Source organism: Symphodus melops, assembly GCF_947650265.1.
Source record: "Symphodus melops genome assembly, chromosome: 4".
Lineage (NCBI taxonomy): Eukaryota > Metazoa > Chordata > Actinopteri > Labriformes > Labridae > Symphodus > Symphodus melops.
The window spans coordinates 14723056-14745856 of NC_136694.1; the positions used below are offsets into that span (position 1 = coordinate 14723056).

At 43.5% G+C, this 22801-nt stretch overlaps 1 protein-coding gene across 3 annotated transcripts in view; it reads right to left on the reverse strand.

The window, feature by feature from the left end:
• srgap2 (SLIT-ROBO Rho GTPase activating protein 2) overlaps nucleotides 1-22801 on the reverse strand; it is a 54168-nt gene that overhangs the window by 17231 nt on the left and 14136 nt on the right. For 2 of the 3 annotated variants that reach the window (XM_079341019.1, XM_079341018.1), the window contains exons 2-3: nucleotides 7201-7393; nucleotides 1613-1775 (exon numbers count right to left, since the gene is read on the reverse strand). In XM_079341019.1, coding sequence (XP_079197145.1) covers nucleotides 1613-1775; nucleotides 7201-7393 — 356 coding nt within the window. Of the gene's footprint in view, nucleotides 1-1612; nucleotides 1776-7200; nucleotides 7394-8233; nucleotides 8445-22801 lie in introns of those variants that run through there. The other variant, XM_079341020.1, reaches the window with a different exon arrangement.

The following is a 22801-nucleotide window of genomic DNA, read 5'->3' on the forward strand; positions in this document are numbered from 1 at the left end:
CACTTCGTCCTAAACACACAGCCCTTCTATACTTGTGAGGACTCTCCGCCCACCACATTCTTTTCTTAAACCCTCTCCTTATCCCTTTCGTCTTTGATCCTTACCTTAAATGCTCTACTTGTTTTGCAGAACAAATAAAGGACAGGCGTTAAATCAAGAGAAAAATAGAAAGGACTCATTGCACGACACAAACCGTTTTACATATTCACAAAACCCTCACAAAATACTACAGTTTATTAGAATTAAGAGTGTACAGAAACACTTATTTATTTGCCACATTTCTCTGTTTCTGCTCTTCCTCCAAATATCTTTCTTGACATCTCTCTGCTTCGTCTCTTTTCACTCAAACTACCAAAGCAGGGATCAGAGGATGCCCGGATGAAGCTTCTGTATAAACCACAGACAACATCTACTCACATGGCCCTGAAATTCTGCAGACTCACTGTCATTCCATAAATCAGACATGACAGAAAACATATACTGGAGAGGATGGACAGACATAACAAGGATTCAGCTGATCACGGTATAGCTCTTACTGTGATGTATCCTTTTTTTAAACTTCATTTTAGTACTGTACCGCTAAACAGGTACGTAATATAATGTACCAGAATGGGTTTTTTCATATATATATATATTTTAGATCCCTGACAAATCATTTAACAGCCTTCTGACTGAGCAGCAACTAGAAAAGCATTCAACAGTGAAATCAAGAAGGAGACCAAGCGTCTCAAGATAAGATAGATTTACAATACACTTAGCTAGTATTCGACAACAGCTAGCATTTATAAAACATACTAGCTAAGAGAATGATTTCAGGCTTTTTCTTTAGTGTTGTTAAAACACTCTCAAGAGGGTGTTTTAGCATTCAAAAGTTATAATAAAAATGTTCGAAGAAACAACAGAAAAGGCAAAGTCTAGCTAACAATACCAAATGGTTATGTTAGCATTCAGTTACTTATCTAAATGGTAGATGCTGTTTATATTCCTGTTTTTGAGGTGTTTTCCCCACTGGGTTATCCGTATCCTTATTTGCTAGGAAGTGGCACAGAGCTAAAATAAGCTATGTTAAACAGTAGCTAATAGGTGTAAAATATGCAGTTATTACATGAAATATGTTCAGATGTCCTTGTGGATTTGAACTTTGTCATTTTTCATTAAGTTGCTTAATTCACATTTAGGTGGAAATGATTCGTCAGATTTTCTTAAATTTACAAGACTTACTAGATGAAACAAAGCAGTTTGACTTTAAATGACACTTAAAATCGCTCCCCACTCTGAGGGCGATGTCAAAGAAGAATGGCTCAACAGCTAAATTACACACTTTGTGAGGGTTGGATGGAGGGTTGGATGGATGATGGTAAGACAGAGATGAAAGGGTGAAGAACTGTGGGTAAGAGAGCATGGTTGAGGTTGGACAGAAGAAGAAGGACTTTGGATTGGTGTTGGCTGATGCTGGCACGGTTTAAGTAAACCAGAGGGGTTGAGAGAAATAAGAGTGAGTAAGGTGTGTTTAAATATGGAAATTGGTTGTATTTGAGGCATAGTTATGTCCCTGAAGATTTCCAGAAAAGTGTTTTTTTTCTTTTAAAACCAGCCAGTCTCTGTGTGTTACCTTCTTGAAGAGGCGTCCTGAGTCCTCGCTGATCTGTGCAAAGCGCGGGATGATGTTGTTGAGGTAGAGGTCGGACAGAGTGGCGTGGTCGCGGCTCTCCCTCTTCACCTGAAGCAGCAAGAGGTTCCAGCAGTTCACAGGGGATAAAATGCTGTGCTCCTTCCTACACAAACACAAAGAAAGAGGCTCTTAAAATGTATGCAAGGACCTTTGAGCATCTTTTTAGGTAAATGGCTATCATTACGTCCCTTTCATCTTCTAATTTCTCCTATTAATCCTGCTGATAGATGTGAACACACACGCCATGCTGAATTTAAAAACGCAGAGACAAGCATACTTATTTAAAAAAAAAAAACACTCTTTACCCTACAGTCTTTTCAGGAAGATGACACAGGGCTTTGGGATGCGAGACAGGGAGGGAATTAATGCCCAAACAGATTTATGCAAAAAACAGCATCTTTTTCCCCTCTCTCTCTCTCTCTCTCTCTCTCTCTCTCTCTCTCTCTCTCTCTCTATCTCTCTCACACACACACACACACACACACACACAGACACATACACACACAGGGTCAGGCGAGCCAGCCCAAACAGGGGATTCAGCCAGGGTACAAAACACAGCAGGAGGAGGTAAGACTCCCCTCACAGGCACAGCTGTCACAGAGAGGAATGAAAGGAAAAAGAAGAGAAGAAGACAGAGAAAAAGAAAGATTTAAAGACTGGAATGGTTCCACTAACAGTCTAATAGCTCAATATTGTTTCTTTGTCTTTGCTTCAAGAGCCATTAATGCTACTACACAAATACCCTCTCAGTGCCCTACTCACAACACAAGCCAAGCAATGTGTGCCCCCATGTCTGTCTGTCTGTCTGTCTGTCTGTCTGTCTGTCTGTCTGTGCGTGTGTGTGTGTGTGTGTGTGTGTGTGTGTGTGTGTGTGTGTGTGTGTGTGTATACAGTATTTGTTATGGATGATCCACGGATGATCTAGTGGGTAAAATGGATTATGAGTGAGTGTAAGTGGATGAAAGACAGTCTTTGTGCTGTTAAGAGCAGCTTTAACTGGATACAGACAGAGCAAAGAGCTGCAGGGCTTTTACATCACACACACACACACACACACACACACACACACACACACACACACACACACACACACACACACACACACACACACACACACACACACACACACACACACACACACACACACACACACACACACACACACACACACACACACACACACACACACACACACACACACACACACACACACACACACACACACACACACACACACACACGTATACGCATACGCAAGGTCATAGACAGAGAAAGTCTTTGACCGATGAGCACAGATTGGGGGTGGTGTCTATATGTGTGTGTTTGTGTGGGAAAGTATGGTCTGATGAGATGAGTCATCCACAGTGATGTGATATGCTGGTACTGGCTGTCACTGCTCAGATGGTCAGATGACTAACTGTGTAATAACAATGATTTCAAGGGAAAGACAAAAAGGAATCCACCTACAGCGTCATTTAAAAAAATCCAAATTCAAGTCACGTTTTGAGCTAAAGTTAACAAACGATCATGCAGACACGTGTGTTTCTTCTTCAACTTCTCTCTCCTGTCTGTTTTCCTTCCCTGCGTGTCTGTCTGCAGCCCTTGCGCAACCTTTCTGTCCAACCAAAAGCAGCTCCACAGTTCCTCTATTTGCTCAACAAGCCTCCTCTCTTCCCCCATGTGACATGTGTCACCTTCAGCCGAGCGGTGATCACCATGGGGACAGCAATGCACCCAATGAAGTATCAACTAACTCTCTGACCCCTCGCTATCACAAGATAAACACTTAAATGTCGTCCGTCCCTCTGAATGTCACACAGTGCACGCTTGGAACAGAGCGAGTCCGTGGGTCAGGTGCTGACCAGTGACTCACACTGGAGGGAAAATGCTAAATGGTCATTCATATTCAGGATCAAAGCACACAGCATTAAACCGGGCATCACTGCTGGTGGTTTCCTTCAACAGACTGAGCACATTATTGAAGAGACTGAACTAAAGATTGGGTCCAGATGAAAGGCTAGGATACAGCAGATGTTTGAACAAGACTTTTATGAGTTGATTAACTTAAGAATGCATAAAGAAACATGTTTGGCTAACACATTGTTTTAAAAACTACAATTAGGGCTGGGAATATGTTGTTGTTTGAATTTTGTAAATGTAAATCAGTGTATATTTCCCATGTGCATTTATTTTAAATCTAGTTTGCTTTGCTATTGTATTAAAAGTCAAAGGCTGGAAGTGATAGTGAAAGACACTTCCAGTAATGACAGCTTTAAATTCTTAAGATTCAATTCGATTCAAATAGTGATTCTCTTTCATTCTGCTTCTTATTGAGTTTTGGTTCCACTTGCTGCCACATAATATAATTATTTTTAAAACCAAAGCTTATTGAAACAATACAGACTTATTAGATCCAGGACGAGATGAAACAGCATTTCATGTGTTTTTTGTCATTCTATTTTCAGCATGAGGCTAAAAAAAGGAAACAAAACTCTTCATTTTAGCGCAAGTGAAACTAGTGTTCGCTTGAGCTTATGAAAATAGCTTAAGCTAATAATTGGTGGTAATAACCACTAATCAGGGTTATTCCATCAGTTTGATATTTTCTTTACCTCATTGCACAAAATGCTGTACTGCATCATAATGACTTAATCTCTGCATGGATTGAGTTTACACACTGCCTGTATCTGCCTAATAGCTGTTTTAATACCATTAAGTTTGGCTGATGCCAATTAAATTTTTCAAAGCTACACTGCCATGATATGCAAGTTTGTCTGTCATTTCCAGAGTTTTTAACAAAGGAAAAATGAAGACCAGAAAAAGCATAAACCAGTTCTGAACCGTTTCTTCCAGAACAGATGCAAAACAGCCATTTTCAGTTCACATGTGGTCATAGGACACTATGATCTCGAGCATCAGAGCCCTAAAACCACATTGAGTGAATATGTCAATGGACCAATGTGCTTTCAAAACAAGTGCAGCTTCTTAGCAGAGATACTGGCTGAATACTTTGCATAAGGCCATGCTTTCAATCAGGGTGCAACCTGTGAGGGCTTCTCCGTGCGGCCAAGCGCTTTTTCAGCATGCACACAGATGCACACAGCCCATAAACACACACACACACACACACACACACACACACAATACAGCTAAAGTGTGTAACCCCCAACACCAATGTCATACGCAGTGTAGCAAATAGCGAGAATACCAGAAGTCTCTATGGGATCAACAAGCGCACATACACAACCCTTACTCCCCACATTGCTCAGAGCATAACCACAGACACACACTAACACCTAGATTTAGGCACAGAAACACACACACACACACACATAACCGGAAAATAGCTGAAATTCCAGTGTGGCACCCATACTGAGCAGCAGCAGATGCCGGGAGAGACTGTTACATACACAGATGTTGTAGGAGAGAAGCAAAAACAGAGAAAGCGGGAAAGGGGGAGAAAGAGAAATAAAAGTTAAGATTGATCTCTTTTCAGTCAGCAAATGGTATTTTTATTGCCTTATAACGCCTTGATATGTTAAAAGGTGAGTATTCCAGCAGCAGCTGCTGCAGTAGCTGACCCGGTCAACTACACATTTTATTTTCTGTCCTTTGCCCTTCCCTCCACTTTGCTCGTGATCCTCTCACTAATATGCAACACAGAGTAGCACACACTGTAACTGTCTCACTATTGATCAAAGCTGGAGGCTGTGTTTGCATGTGTGTGTGTGTGTGTGTGTGTGTGTGTGTGTGTGTAAGTTGGGGGTATGTCCTCAAGGTTGGAATTGGGTTTCATTTAGAGGACCTATCGATCCCTTTTAGTCTGCGCCTCCTTGTGTGTGTGTGTGTGTGTGTCTGTGTGTGTGTGTGGTGGTGGTGGTGGGGGGGAGAAATACATGTTATATAAAATTGCTGTCCTTTGTGAGAAAAATTAAGGAAGGAGGTCCTAAAAGAGGTCATGGCGAACAGGAAGTCAGTGAGGAGAAAAAGACAAGCAGACGGGGAAAGTTTTTTTGGAAAATCCAGTGCACTGTCGGCATTTTCAACAGAGGGCTTTCTTTCAAAAATATCTACAACAATAATAAAGCAAACAAACAAATTAGATTTATTTTCATCAAAAGGAAGTTAAAGAAATGCTAACCCCATTTAAGAGAGATATTCAAACGTGTCCTCAGATGGGTCACAGAATAAAAGTTGTTTCATTTCCTTTTATTGTAAAATGTTTAATTCCCATCAAAGTAGTGTTTAGCAGCAGACATAAAATCATACAGATGGCTGTGTAAAGTAGACATGAAAAAAGAAAAGGATTGTTGATTTTTGCCAGTAAAATTTGATCTTTTTAATTAATTTTGTCTTAAGATATCTGTTGTAACACAAGCTGAATGGAAATGAAACAATGCTCTTCAGTTTAAACTTGCATCATATGCTTCCACACAGGCTACTGAAGCTGCATGTAAGAACGAGGAATGATTTCCTCACTTGTATATCACCACCATTGTGAGACAAATAAGCAACGACCGACGTACACAAATCCTGACACACTTGTTGTAACTACTTGAGTCCCTATGTGCTATCGGGAAAAAACAAAAACAAAACAGAAATGCAGCAATGAGGTATGAGTGATACTGCAGTAATGACCACACTGCCCTACAGTCACTTTAGAACTGAAGAACATAGTCATCATACATCACAAGGGTGTTTGCCATCTTAAAACTCCTCACTACACAAGGACAAATTAAGATTTTGGAATGCCCTCCGACATGACACATCTTGGGCTAGAAAACGTAGGAGCAAGGACACAGAAAGGTATATTTAGCAAAGACCGAAGCAGCCCTCGAGTTCATTTACCTGTGCTTGCACAACATTGGTGGTAGCGTGTGTGCATTTTATGAGCTTAACGAGCAGCTCAGCAAATCTTTCCCTACAGTGAGACAGACTGCTCTGCTCCTATGAAAAACACCAAATAAATTATACAAGAACACACCCTGCTGCTAGAGCCGAAGAGCTCCAGTGTGTTGTAGGTGTCAATGAGAGAGAGAGAGGGAGAGAGAGAGGGAGAGAGGGAGAGAGAGAGAGAGAGAGAGAGAGAGAGAGAGAGAGAGAGAGAGAGAGAATCCCCATTTGGACGAGGTTATACACACAGCAAGACTCTGCAAAATAGTCAGAGCACAAAATCACCACCTGGCAGTCCTGGCCAGCTCACACACACAACAGGCACATGAATACATTTTCAGGACTTCACTGTTTGAAACTAGAATGCTTATAAAATGTATGCTATAAATAAATTGATTTCTGACTGATCAAATTGGGAAGTACTAAATGATGCAAGTCTGTATTTTAAAGACTTACATGCTCAGTTCCCTCACCATCGCTATGAGCAACGTGTCTGTTTCATTTCTTTGCGTGTCTACTTCCCTTTTCTCAGGAAGGAAGTCAACACTCTCAAACGCACAGCACTGTGTCCAAAGGGCTAAAAGAGATTGTATTTTTCCTCTACATAAGAATCTGAGTGTGTGTAAGTCCCTTACTTGAGTAAATGGTCCTTGGTGCTACGCGTCTTGGTGAGGAACCTCTCAGCCAGCTTCTCCAGGTTGCGGCTGTAGTCCACCTCGATCTCTGCTTTCTTCCTGAAGAAGTCCTGCAGGTCCTGCAGTAGCTGCACCCTCAGCTCACACTGCTGGTCCAGACACTTGAGCTGCTCCACCAGCTGGGCGCGGATCTCTACAGGGGGAGATAGAGACAAAGTTGAGTGAAATTTCTTAGCATAATCATTCCAAACACAAGCCCGGAAAAATTAACACCTGTGACTTTTCATATTGGCATTGCAGTCATGAACATGTGTTCCGTTGCAAATGGTAATAAAGTCTGAAGCAGTTTCCTTTATTCAGCTGATGTGGATGGAGTCCAGATCAAGTGAAACACCTGGCAGAGCTCAAACACATCAGCCTTGAGAATTGGCCAAAATCCATCCTCACTCCCACCAGTCCTTCAAGCACAGAGTGTGTGTGTGTTTGTGTGTGTGTGTGTGTGTGTGTGTGTGTTTGTGTGTGCCGCATCAACTGTGTGCATGCCATCACTTCTCTTCCACACACATCTCCGGAGGCAGTCATTTATCCCCGCTTATCACTTTTCATTTTCTCCCTGCATCCTGCCCCTCTTCCTCCTCTATGCTGTTCTCCAGTTTGGCCTCAAATTAATAGAGTGCACTCAGGGCAGACACACACTCAGAAAGCACATTCAATCACTCGCTTCAAGAAAGTCCTCTGGAGAGTCCGTCCCAATGCAGTTACTCTAGACTTGGACGCACAAAGCAACATTAGCACACGCTTTACACACCCATGGATGATCACTAACACACCCACACACACACACACACACATATATATATATATATACACACACACGATGATGATAAGCTGGATCAGTTCTGACAGCTGACAGATTAATGCTATGCTCTCTTCGCTGCCTGCCAATGCTGAGTAGACAGCACATGCATCCTTTTATAGAGTACACAAACAACACACACTTCTCCAATTGCTGAACTGTCTATGGCTGTCCTACCTTTACAACGTTGGCTGAAGAGAAAGCGTATAGTTTTGTCCTCCATTTCGACGTCCTGTGCGCACACTCTATTCAGACGCACACTCGCAGACAGGCAGAGAGTCAGCCGTCAGTCTATTCGGCTGTCAGCGACTGTTGATGCTGCCTTTGTGTTCAACAGCTGAGAGCGCAGTTTCTCAGTACCACAAAGAGAAGTGGGATATCTAAATGAGTCTGTAACCCCCCACCCCCCTCCACATCGTCTCACACTTCTCTCTCACTCGCTTGTAAAAACAGACCTCATCAATTTGCCTCTAGCTGGCGGCTGCATGCGCTCACAGTCATTCTTTACAAATTAAAAGGCCAGAACAGAGAAGGAGGAGTTCTGTGGCATTATGACACAACGACACAAACACTCACATTACCCAGCAAATAAATGCGCACACACACACAAGCTGCGTCTGTGCTGATGACCTAATGCGAGTATATGCTTTGACAAAAAAATGTGTTATTGTCTATGTGTTACATGTGTGGCTGTTTCAATGATGGCCTCCGAGTCAGTCATCCGCCTTCTCCGAGTGCAAAGGGAAACCTCAAGATGGTGGCCCTTGTAATTAGTCGACATACGACAACAACACACACCACATGTACAAACACTTCAACATAGAACAAGCACCCCTGTCCACGAGGAGCTCAGGAGGGTGACAGAAAGCGCGACGTGAGGCAATCCTTGTGTTGCAGCATCCCACGTTTGTCCCATGTGACCCCAATGTTTAGAAAGCAGTAAGTTTAATAGTGGCAAGTAATCTAATAAAACAGCCTTTCATCATATTCACAGATGTTTGTTTTCTTTCTTTTGTAGTCAAGCCTTAAATTCTGTTTGAATGTCATACCAATGTGTTCCAGGTTGCAGTTTGCTAAATCTACGACCCATTAGCTACCCACAAATAACAACAGCTACGTTTTAACCACTTCCTAGCTAACTTTACTGTTTGGTAGTTAGTGATACACTTTTTAGTAGGATGAAATGCCAAGCTAACATCCTTTTACACTAGCTTCTGTTTCGTTAAGCCATTAACTTTCTTACTAGCTAGGCTAACAACTCAGCTTCCCTTAATTACAGCCAAAAAATGAGGTCTTTCCCTCCTGTATTGTCAACAAATTCAGATGGTAACACTAAGCAGGACATGGTTGATAACAGAAGCTCCTATCTAACATTAGCTACTGGGTTATTGAGTGTGTACTTTTATCGTGAAATGTGGCCACTAGTTTTCTTTTTATTAGTTGCTCATCAGGAATCAGGTGAAATGACATCAGAGCAAAATGTCCTCCGTGTGAATATGGTCAACTATGCTTCAAACTCCTGGAATGACACCAACCGTTAAATTGGATGAGTTATTCCAAGAGCCCTCAACTCTACACCTTGTACATACTGGCTGCTTAATCCCCAGAGAGGTTTTAAATGAAGACAGAGTTATTCAGGAGAGGAATGCTAGCTTAAATACAGGAGCTACAGCGAATAACAGCTGCTGTTGGGAATGATCAGTGCATCAAGGCCTCATCCCCCTCTAATGGTCATTGTTCTCATGAGCCAGTAAGAAGTGGGACGTGAACAGGAATCTGACGCCTCCAAACCCACCCCTAGTACAGACCGGTCACATTTTCCAGGCAGATGAGTGCAGGTCTTGTAATCGGGCTCTGGGATTTCACTTTACTGATGCTCTCCTTTCTTTCCTCCTCCTACTCTGTCTGGCTCTGTCTGCAAAAGCTTTTCCCAAACACTTTTCACTCTTTCTTCTTTCCCTGCATCACAGCATATCTGGTGTTGATTCTGATGGCCTCTTCTTCTCCCACTGACTGGGTGGGATCATGTGTGCACATGTACCTTCCATATGTCTGTATTTCTATAGACAAAATATGAGCATGAAATGGCTGAGATCTGAGTGCCCAATGTCTTTTTCTGTTTCAAACCTGCCCCTCCTTAGCATCTATTATTGATTAGTTTGCTTAGTCTGACCCAGAAACCGAAGAGAAAAACAGAGAGATGTTGGATGGAGACTGCATTAGCAAACTAGAGTGGCATTACCACCATGATCAATGCCTACAGTTAATATAGCTGGAGGCAGAGGCTGAAGGCAGGGTCGGACTCAGACGTGTTTGAGCATAGAAATGAGCGAACAGACGCTCAGAAGGGAATACAACTAGAAAAAGGGGAATAAAAATGCAGCAGCTTTGGTCTGTTGAGCTGGAGGCTGACAGAAATGATGCTAACCCTGGATGCTGGCCTAGATACAGGAGCCACACATGCTGCTGCGAGCACTTGTTATACCTGGAAACACCCTGGGCTATGGGCAAAACACACGCATATACACACGACACAGGGTTGTGGCACTGTGAGTCCAAGCTGTCAGTCTGAGCAGTTTTGAAGGCAGCTATCCAGCAAAGCCCCACCCCAGACCTGTCCTCCTCAATTACTGGACTGGCTTGCAGAGACGCATAAAAACATGCGCACACACACACACACACATGGGAAATGTTCACAAGTAGTTGTGATGGATGTTGGAGACAAGGTTTGAACTGGCTGGACAAGCAGAGTGAGGGAGGCGATGAAAGAGACAGAGAAACATCACAGACACAGATGCCCGGTTTAATGGATATTTAAAGAATAATAATGCTTTAAGTCTCATTTTTAACAGTTTTTTGACAATAGTCCTTTTTACAGATTCAATGAAATCCTCAATTGTGAATGCAAGCAGCCAAGATTTACTGTACACGCCAACTTTATTCTGTCTTCCTTCCTGCCAGCTTTCCAGTAAATGTCCATGGGACCTTTGTGCACATTATAAAGTTATAGAGTCTGACTCTGATGCTACGTCCTTCATCCTTAATATGTTGTAAACTTTTCCCTGTGACTTTTTGCAGTGTCTTTTCTTTGCAATGCCTCACCTCCTGAGAAAGAGAAATTGTATTAAGTGCATGTTTGAAAGGGTAAAAAAAATAATAATAATCCAAGCACATGTGGCCCTATAGTTGCTTAAAATGAGATAACCCTTGAAATGCAAGCCTCTCTAACAGCTTTTGGTTTGAAAGCTGACCTGTGCCAGGTAACCAGTGAAAACAGCGGGAATAGACACACCCACAACTTCTGTCAACACTTAACTTGTTCTGAGAAACCCTAGACGTCAAACCTGGAGGAGTAGCTACCAGTAAGGTTGAGTATTACCTGCTCTATTTATGTGTGCATTTGAGCAGGCATGCTGCACACTGTGTTTATGCAGTGAGGCCTGGTCTTTGTGGCTCAGGGGGCTGATACTGCAGCACAGAATGGAGAGGAGAAGAGGAGGGGGTGGAGGGGAGTAATGGTTTTGAGTTGTACCACTGTGAGCTCATGCTATTGTCCGTAGAAGAATGAAAGAAGAAAGAGAAGAACAGAAAGCAGTTTAAAGAGGGAGTGTTGGGAGTGAGTGTGTGTGTGTGTGTGTGTGTGTGTGTGTGTGGGGGGGGGGGGGGGGGGGGGGGGGGGGGCACTGCGTCACTGTGAATAATGTGTCCATTCATCCCTACACACACAGGAAGAGAGGACAGAGAGACAGGAAGTCAGTCGGACTGGTTCATGCCAGTAGGGAGCACACGGGTAGGGGAGTCATACTAAAACAACCACAGGAAGCACGTGTGTGTGTGTAAAGACAGGCTGCAGCAGGATGGGGGGTTGGACGGAGGTGTGTGTGTGTGTGTGTGTGTGTGTGTGTGTGTGTGTGTGTGTGTGTGTGTGTGTGTGTGTGTGTGTGAGTGTTTCTCCCAATGAAAGGGCCTGAAGAAAAACAGGCAGCTGTGGAGTTCACGGATACAACCCTAAGAACCTGAAACCAGGCAGGAAAAGAGGGAAGAGAGACAGACAGAGAGAAAAACTAGGCCAGGGGTCCACAGGTTGAAGGGGGGCGAGCAGCGTGTGTGTGTGTGTGTGTGTGTGTGTGTGTGTGTGTGTATAAATGCATGGCTATGGGACATGCATTTTTAGGCCTCTGAGCTAGTATGATGGTCTGAAGCCTCTGGTTGCAGGTACTGTTTCCTAATGAGATTTTTCAGCTTTCTGTATGCTATTAGTTCCAGGCATGCTTGATTCTACTGCACAGCGCGCACACACACACACACACACACACACAAAACGTGCATAGTTGAGTGGAGGAAAAGATTGAGTTACAGTACAGTAAGTGTTGGAGGGAAAACTATTGCAGGAATGGAAAGATTCCAGCCAATGTCTTTTCCTTGGGTCTGGACTTCCCTGTGAAAACAAACATACACACACACACGGACACACACACACACGGACACACACACGGACACACACACACACACACACACACACACTCTAAAACTTATATAGGCATTTCCTCCCTCACCCAGTTCTTGAAACCTTTAGGAAAAGCAGTGTCGTCTTAAAGAGGCAAGTTAATGAGCCTAGTGACTTTTAGACATGGAAAGTGACGGCAGAAGCCAAACCACAGCAGACCTGCTCTGTGCAGCCCAGGAGAGGAGGAAGGAAGGAAGGAAGACAGACAGACAGACAGACAGACAGACAGACAGACAGACAGACAGACAGACAGACAGACAGACAGACAGACAGACAGACAGACAGACAGACAGACAGACAGACAGACAGACAGACAGACAGACAGATTAAGGCATGTGAAAGTAAAGGCTACTCTCTGTAGGCCTTGAACATTAATAAGTTAAGAACAGGAGTTCTGAGGTTTAAAGCTATTTTTATGTTGTAAATTGTACTTTTGGCCGGACACTATAATGGGCAACAAAGTACTGACGGGTGCTTTTTGCCAGGAATGGAAACATCTTCTGTGATGCCTCAGCTTTCCTGCATCAAGACACACAAACAAAAACTCTGCATGCAGCAATCTACCCACTAACGATTTAGGAAATACAAAAATTGATTATGAAAGTTGCATTTGAAATAAAAGGCCAAAATATGACATTTTCTGTAAATATTTCCAGTCCATTTGTAAACATTCATCAACAATGACCAAGCAGACTTTTAGTTAAATTAAAAGGCCTCCTGGAAAATTGTGCTTAGAAACATTTGGAAGCGCATTTTCTTTCTTTCGAGCAGCGAGTTCGATGAGACGAGTGTTCATTATGAAGCTGTAATATATTCAAGTGTGGAAACCAGGTCAAATTCTTTTCAAGGGATTCATGTCAATCAATCTTTCTTTGAGTCGCACCACTTTAGAGCAAATGTTTTCTCAAGAAAGACACTTGACAAAAAGAACAGGTCCAGACCTTACTCCTGATTCATCATATTCCAGGTATATTTCTCAGCTTGCACAGTGAGTTCTTTGAGTTTCTGCAATGAAGGGGTTTTGATTTTCTCGTCAACATTTGGCAGCAGAGCATCAAATTTCCCCCAAAAAATACAACTATCAAAAAAAGACTGGACACCCTGCATGCCATGTTATGACTAGTTTTTCCCCAATGGTAAATTTATCTCACTCAAAAGTGAACATTGTGAGTGGACATTTTCTCTCCTGGTTCATGCTGCACCCCTAATGGTGGTTTAGAGGGAGCAGAGGAAGAAGGAGGCACCGTGAGAGGGGAGAGAAAAGTAGGTGACAGGGAGGTAGAGTGGGAGTTATGATGCGGGGGGTTGGTGCTCAGCAGGGGGAAAATTCCTCTGCACTACTTCTCAGATCAGGATGTCATTAACCCTTTATTGGCACAGAGATGCTTTATCTGCAGCAACAGGAAAGAGAAAAGGCTCCCATGGAAGAGGAGAGATGTGTGCGTGTGTGTGACCATCCTAGGTCTGAGCCATGTGGGCACCCGTCAGGGTTCGTTGCACTCACAAAGCTGAAAGCAAAGGTCAGAGGTCAAAGGTTTGGAAGCTTCTGGAGGGAGGTCAGTCTCCCACATCGTCCAACTGGTGGAAAAAACCCAACTTCAGCAATACAGCTATCAGATTCAGCTAAAGTTTGAATCTTAACTTTGTCAGAAATATGTTCAATATTTGCAGGATTGTTTTTCTTTTGTCTTTATCAAACACTCTACCCTCCTGACACCGATACAGGCATCTGCAGTCATCATCACATCCTCTGATTCCTCGCCTGTGTTTGCGGAGGAGTTTCATGGTGAAGAGACCGAGGGCTGGGAGTTTGTATGCATAATGAAAAAGGCTGCTTATCAAAAGTTAACTAGCTCCTTGCCCATTTACAACCCCGGTCTGCTCTACTAACCCAGTCTGGAAAAGACGCTGAGACTCAGACTGTGTGGGCTGCAGATGAGGGTGGGGGTGGGGTTATGTCTCACACAGATGTGAGGATTGAAAATAGATGAAGGAACCTCAAATGAGACTGGAGCTGTAGTAAATGAAATAATAAATGTGAGTCCAGCTTCTCAGCTATAAGAACTTACTGGTTGTTGGGTTATATACTGGTAAACGTTGGTAAACGTCTTAGACAGTTTGTCTGACAAACTACACATTTTGAAGACTATTTCATCGCCTGACATTTCTCAGATGGACAGACAGTGTCGAAACCAGGTGAATCGACAATCTTAAAATATTTAACAAGACATTGAAAGGCAGATTATTCAATACTGAAATAACTTGTTTTCTACTAAATGCAAGGTTTTACAGAGCCAAGGCAATTTCTGATTGTAACTTGTATGGTCAGACAGAAAGTGTATCCTTATATTTGAGGGGTAAGAAATATGAATAGATTTGTTGACAAATAAAAAAATGAGGGTAAGGAAATCCAGAATTATAAAATTTTATAATTTTTTTTTTTATAATTTCTTAACTGCATCTGCATCAAAAGCGGCCACACACTATGTTATAATGTGTGTGTGTGTGTTAGACCCTCAAGGGGAGCATCCACCTGGTGTCACCTCTATTTCCTGTCTCTGCCGGACACAGCCATCTGGGCCCCAGTCTGTTCAAGCAGCCTTCATCTCCCTCCCTATCTCTATCCTTACACACACACACACACACACACACACACACACACACACACACACACACACACACACGTCGCCGTAGGGATGCAAACCATGAGAGTGTAATGTTCTACCCCATCTGTCTGAGGTGGTATGGATGGATATCAAGACAAAACCGCATGGACATATTTTACCATTGTTGGCCAGCAAGAGAGACAGTATTAAGCTGAGATGTTCCTGTGTGCATGTTAGTGTGTGCGTGTGCGTGCGTGGCATTCAATCTTTCCAGTGTTTCCAAATGACCAGTGCATAACACCCCCCTTAATCAGCTTAACAGCCAGTCAGGGGATTTGACTAATCCACAACACAAGCATGGGAAGGAGCCTGCTGAGTGTGTGTGTGTGCGTCTGACAGTGTGTGTGTGTGTGTGTGTGTGTGTGTGTGTGTGTGTGTGTGTGTGTGTGTGTGTGTGTGTGTGTGTGTGTGTGTGTGTGTGTGTGTGTGTGTGTGCGTGTGTAGTTACTTAAATCAACCTCGACAATCTTAAACGTCGCTCTCTCTCTCTGTGTGTCTCTCTCTCAGCATTACAATAATCATCCTAGACGTTTGGCTGCTTTCAGTTTTTGACGGTTAGGCGTGGACTTCTTTCATGTACAGACACATCGTCTGGTGGGTAAGAGGTTCAATCCTGTCTTTATTAGCAGGTGAACACTCGTCACGATTCCTGTGAATGTGTGACGTGCGTAATGAGTCCTTACTTCGAGATTAAACTGTCATCAACGTTCAATCACCTCCTCTCGCCTTCCTTTCACTCCTGTCTCAGAAAGTCTGGTCAGCTTTGGTGATTCATTGGGACCTTGGCTGCTTTGTGTAGTATGTGCCATGAATTCAAGGACCTCCCCCCTGAGGGAAGTATCAGCGCTTTGAAGCCTAACACAGTGTGTAATAGCCTCCCTCTGCCAGTTCATAGCCATGCATGACAGCCACTGCCACACACACACACACACACACACACACACACACACACACACACACATAACACCAGAGGAGAGAAAGACGCATGACACTTTGTGTGTACGTGACGGGTACGTATGTCCTGACGCAGCAAACTCTTATCACTGCATTCCAAGACACACATCAGTGGCATGCGGGAAATGGCCGTAGGAGAAAATGGTAGAAATGGCAGATAAAGTGAGGCCTGAGAGGAGAGAGAAGGCAGCGACACCAGGAGTTAAAGGCTGTATATGCTGATGGCTACCGATCCTTATCTGAGCTCTGGTGGAAGGCAGAGTAAAGAGCAAGGGGAAATATGTTCTATCAGACAAAGGATGAGACCCAGAACAGCGGTCGATAGCGGGAGATATTATCACTGTGTACACCTTGAGGTCACATCGCAGCCTTGACTGTCGCCATCTACGGCTCCTGCCTTCATCTTAGACAGAGGAGAGGAGGGGAGAGTTTCTCTGGAAGAGACACTTGCATGAAAACTCCTAAAACACTCGTGATATTTTCAGTAGCTGCTTGTGTGAAAGCAAACAGGGGAATTTCTCCTGCCAGCCCCCTAGTATATGTTCTGCATTAAGTCTGAGTGAATTGATCTAAGTGCAAATATTGTCATTTTAACACCATCTAGCAGTCCGTTTCTTCGTCCACTTATTCCATGTCGTTTTTTGAACGCCATGTCTTGCGTCGTCAAAGCCCCCGCCCCCAACTCCCGTCTGACAGAGATAGCCTCCCGCTGTGAGTTGCATATGTGAACAACCGGGTCAGGACAATTTCAGGATCGGTCCGTCTGAATTGAAAAGTCTAAATCTTTTCAGGACTGCGTAAAAGTTGTACAATCAAGCGAGACCTGCGGTTATTCTCAAAACCGTGTGTCATATTCAGAGAACACTGTATTAGTCAGAGTTAGAGTTAAAGCATTTAGCCCACGTCCCTCATCATTCGAGTTCGAAAAAGCTGAATCAGGATCCGCCCGTGCAGTAGATGCAATCACAGACTCTCCAGCTCTCCTGCTTCCTGCATCAATTTGACCTCTCTCTCCAACCAGCTGCTCCATCGCAGGTATAAATCATTCCGATGCCTGCTAATGTGTATGTGCGCATATATGTGTGTGTTGGAAAGTGGCCTTGCTGCGTAATGACTCCTGCAGAGGCACGGCTCAGAGAGCTGAGGTTGCCAGCAGTGACAGGCTGTGTCGTGAAATATGGCCGCCATTTCTACCAGGCGGGAAATCTGTCACAACAAACCCTTTGCAGACATCAGGTTCGAGCAGTGAAGGGAACAGTATGTGAGAGCATCAAAGCTCCACCCTGCTAGCACGTCGACCCAGTCGAAAATATAGCATTGTAGTGTGCTATCACTGAGAAAAGAGATGCTTGTAGAGCCACGGGAAGGATTTCATAGCTGCTATGCAAATCACTCACACTTTATTCCATGAACACATCACACTCAGCCTGCTATAGTTCAATTCTTCCACCACTACATTCCCACCCTCTCAAAGTTGTACCCACCCAAATATTTATCTGAGTGCTGCAAAGACATTTAGGGGGGGTAGGGAGAGAGAGATAGAGATAAAGTGGGCCAAGCTGCATGAAGAGGCACCCAGGGAGGAGGACAACTCAGCACCTCAGCACAACAAACCACCGAAGCAGAATAGTCAAACAGCACAAGAGCAGCACAAGGGACTTGTTTAAGAAAAAAAAGAAGCCCCCCCCCCCTCCTTTCTCGTCTTACTCAGTTTTTCCTGCAGCTTTGTTTGGTCTTTAACTGTTATACATGTAGTTTCTTTTACGATAACGGCACAACTCAGCCCTCTTGAGATTGACTAACAAGAGATGCACGTAAAGGCGAACAACGATTCTCCTGCCATCACAACTTTCATTCATGTAAGTGAGTTTTCCAAAAGGATTGTCCCCTCGAGGAAGTGGTTCTCAACCGTTCTCCTTGGAGCCGGTCTATTGATGTAAAAGGAAAGAAAGTAGAAAATGTTTTTTTTTTTTTAAATGACAACAGGCCAAAAAGAAGACAAAAGACATTACTGCATCATCAGAAATATTTTTTATCAAGTTTCTTCTTGTTTTACTTTAGTTCACGGTTTTCAAGAAGGCATGTTGAGATGCTAAAAGTTCTAAGTAGGTTGAATTTCCCCAAAAAGAGGCTTACAAAAGATAACTTTCTCTGCAGCAGATACATTTACACTCATTTGGGGGGCGTCGGTAGCACGGTGGTTAACGTGACCACCCCATGTAAAAAAAAAGGGGGTTTTTTTGTAAATTTTAAAGATGTGATGCTGTTTCATAAAAATCCTCCCTTTAATTTTGAGATGGACTCATCAATGGACTCATCGTCTTACAGTAAAAAAAAAAAAGGGGGGGGGGTCTTGAGCTGTAAAGACATTTTCTACTTAGAGAGGGATCACAGTAATCCTCAGACAAAATTAATTACTCGAGAAAGTGTCGACGCTGAAAGGTGAAGCTAAGACAGATGGCCATGAGACGCGCCATGATCTACATGTCAGGAAGGTATTGTGTGCTGTCAGATATGATAAGTCACCAGGTTCACTTCTCGATAAACACAGATGGTTGGTGTAAAAGTGGTCTAACAGAGGACTCTGGTCGTTGTTCAGTTCATTACACTGCTTAGCTTAAGCCCACTCTCTATTCTAAGAGGTTTTGCCCTTTGATGAAAAGCTTCTACACAAAGTAAGCGGGGAAAAAAGAGCGTAAGACAGCTCAATTATTTTGTCAAACAGATTGGAATAACTGCACGCAGCTTTAACAAACCCATTATTAATTTGAAAATGTTTTTTCTGTTATTTAATGATACAGTTCAAGAAACATTTCACCTTCCTTAGAAACGTGCCCTGACAACATTGGGCTGACTGATTCAAGTGTAACATTGACACTAATGCAGCAGTTGTGTAAGGGCAGCAGGGCTCACTATTAGAGCGCCGTAGTGTTTTCTATTTCCACTAACAGGATGAGCAGCAGCATCGAGGCGCTCTATCAAAATGTACTGGATTGTATCAGACTGATTAGTCCTCCACAGAGAAGCCGAATGGAAAAGAAAGGACAAAGCTCATGAGAAAAAAAAAAATGGAGCAGTGATCTCATGAAGACAACTGTTAAATGCAAGTATAAGTGCAAAAGCACACCAAGCTATTCTGAGTGATAGAGCTGCTTGGCAGTTTGAATTTGTTAAGTAGACGACCTATCCAAATCATAGAATACTTTTCAGAGCTTCCTGTAAAGTTGGTACGAGTGTACAATGAATTAGTGGTTGAGTTATATCACACTAAATTAATCTCCCTCTCTGCCACAGGGTGCATACAGCTCAGTTCTCACTGTCGTAAAAAAGGGGAAATAAAACTGTGTCTTTGCCAACAGGGGTCAGTTCTCACTGCCATAATAAAAGGGAAATAAAACTCCCTGTCTTTGAATAGCTAACCTGAGCATTAAAGGCTGCATTACTGCAGTGCAGTATAAACAAGAAAGTCTTGAGAACATTTTTTTGGGGGGGAAATAGATGAGGGGAAAAAGTCAGAGGGGGAAATGATTAGTGCAACAGATACCATTTGACTGAGAGACATTTGAAAGGAAGTGTTTTACACCACTGCTGACTGAGACACGCTCACCTGAGGTCAGCTCGAGGACACGTTGACTCTGTGAACACGGCCTTTGTTCTGCTCGAAAGACACAAACACATGCATGCTATTGTTTTGCTTCGTCACAAATAACTGCCTACTTGGCCACATGCTCATCCCTGTGTGTCAGATATCACCTTCCCATGGTTGGTAACAAGCCTTTTCACAGTCTAATAATCGGCATAGCCAGCTAAGGACAGACTGTCAAGCCTTACTTCTAGCTCAGAGAACAGGCTAACGTAATGCAGCAACACTCCGCAGACCAATTATTTTAACTCGTAGCACTGTGCCAATTCTGCCATTTACCTCCTTGGCTTTGGTTAGAGAAGAAATATGCTGCCATGATTTATGTCAACATTAAAATACTGCCTAAAAATGGAGAACAACCTGCTGAGAGAGAGTAGTGTTTTGGCATCTGATAAGCCTTAAAACTCATGACGGTATTATTCAAACTGGACTCCCTGGTTCATATTTCATCTTCTCTGCAGTCCCACTAACAATAAGGTTACACCCACACAGCCTCTTCGGCTTCACGCAGTGCTGTTGACGGTTTGAACAGTCAGGGGTCTCCAATACATCGTGCAGGGTCGCCAAGGGGCTCACAGTCTGTATTAGGATATCCAAAACAGTAAATGCACGTTGAGAGCCTCTTGCCACTTCAATTCGCTCAATACTCAGATGTCTGATGCCCAACAAAAGGCCCATTAGCTGCTAATAAAAAACTGGGGCTTCTTTTAAGTTTGTTAACGTCCAAACTTCATGAATCACAGTAATGAAGCCGTAACCTTTTAGCTATATTTATGACAGACATAAGGTGGCCATATAAAGAAAAGCAGAGAACTTTCACAAGACCTCCCTGCGTTAACACTACATGGAACTTCAGTGCGGGCAGCACGCTACGAAGTGAAAGGGGTGAACCGCTTAAAAAAAGGGGCAAATGTAGCAACGGAAGCATTATTTGAAGAGGCACTCATCCTAACAGAAGCGATTCACGGGTGGTGGCAGCATAGAGAAGGAGGACGTCATTCAGGGATCATAAAGAAGGGCTAAAATAATGTCAACTATTACTGATGTTCAGCTTGGTTCAACACAACCGAGGCATGGACAGGCTCTGGCTTTCTGCAGATGCAGCTGAACCGGGACCTGAATGGGTGTTAATGGTTTTCAATTTGATGTGATACCTCCCAGTTGGCTGTGTGAGGATGGCGTTGATGTGGTCTTTATTCAGCTCTACATACCTTTTAAAAACAAATCTTCCTGATGCTAATGTCATAATATTCCAAATTCAAAAAAAGGATTTTGGATTTTCCAGTGAAAATCTTCAATTAATTTCAGAAACTCAATGTTAATACATCGATGAGCAAATTGGCAACAGTGGCAGGAAAAGGTCCTGTAACAGGCACAAACTTGAAGATGGAATCCAACGTATTGATTGACAGACAAGACATCTGCCGGAACCTAATTGGTTGAGACAGTTGAATAGACTGATAGAAGAAGGCAGTAGCCTAGTTTTAAATTTGTGGTGGCAGGAGGACTCCACTTCATGTGATGTCTTTGGTTTCAGCAGCCCCCCAAAAAGAACGAATTTAAAGTAAGACATGTTTTTCAGGATCAACCAATGATGGTAATTGATGGGCAGATGGTGCAGTCACTGTCTGATAACAATACCTCCTTGACCTTGATGGTGATATCAAAGTGACTTTAGAAATTGGAATTGGTATCAGAATAGCTCTACTCACATCACCCCTTTGATTCACTTGGTGGTTAAGTCATTCTCTCTTGGTCTTCCTGCCCTATGACACCGGGGGAGCCTGGCGTCTCTTGAGCCTTGGGCACATGATAGAAAACAAAGCTATCTGCACCCAGGACCGGATAGCCCTGATACCAGGAGAACACTCCTCTCCAATCAGAGGAGGCTGAACACAGGGTCAGTGACTCGACACAGCGTGTCCTATTTTGTATGCGCGTGTGTCATAGAAGAGACCGTGTCAGAATCAGGACAACACAATAGAGTGCTGCAGTGTGGGCGGCCACACCCTTTCCTCCCCTCCACGGCCTCCTCTGTGGCCCCTCAAAAGTAAAGATTTAAAAAGAAAAGAACAGAGGAGCAGGGAGGGAGGGAGTGGATGTACTGGTGGACCAGGAATGCCTCATATAATACAGTGTGAGAGTAAGGAAAACATTTGGGGTAGAAGAAAAAATAGACACTAATGAATGCAAGAAAAGGTGAGATGTTTGACAGTTTCTCAGCTTCAAGAGGGGAAACATGACAAGAGACAGAAGACAGGAAGTGGGCAGAACTGAGTGTTTCAGGCAGGGAGCAAGAAAAACAAAAAGGGACGTAAAAACAGTCTGACGGGAGACAAATAAATAACTAGGCAATTCTGGAGGGTGGGTACGAGAGAAAGGATTGCAGCTTGTGGAGTTGTGTTCTGCAATGTGAAGTGTCGCTGAATTATTGATGCTGGCTCCGTGTTGAAGGGCGAGAAGAGGGAGCGCTTTCACACGCTCTGTAATCTCTGCATCATAACCATGCATCGCACACATAGGCAGAGCTGTCGGGCTGCGGTAAGTAAAAAGGAACGGCAATCGCCCAGCCACAGAGGCTCAAGCAGGACGCCCCCGAGAGCGTCATGTGGCTGGATGAGAAGAGACGAGGTCAAAGATCATAGCAGACAGGAGGGAGACATGTGGTCCACATCTATTCAAGGCTTACTTTGGTAGACACACAGATCACCTCATGTCTGACACAAGGTAGAGCAAGACAGTCATTAGTTTGTAGTCTTTCTCAGGTTTGAAAGACTACAAAGAGTTCTCTTCTTTCTTTGCTTCATCCCCTCCCCTGCCTCTGTTTTTCTCCCACTCCCTGCCTGGCTCTCTTTCTTATTTGCAGAGGAAACCTGTTTGATGTTGCAGAGTCCTGCTGTTCTGACTCTTCAGCGCCCAGATTTCACACATACACTCTTTTCTCTCTCTCTCTCTTTCGTTTCCTTTCTTTCTCC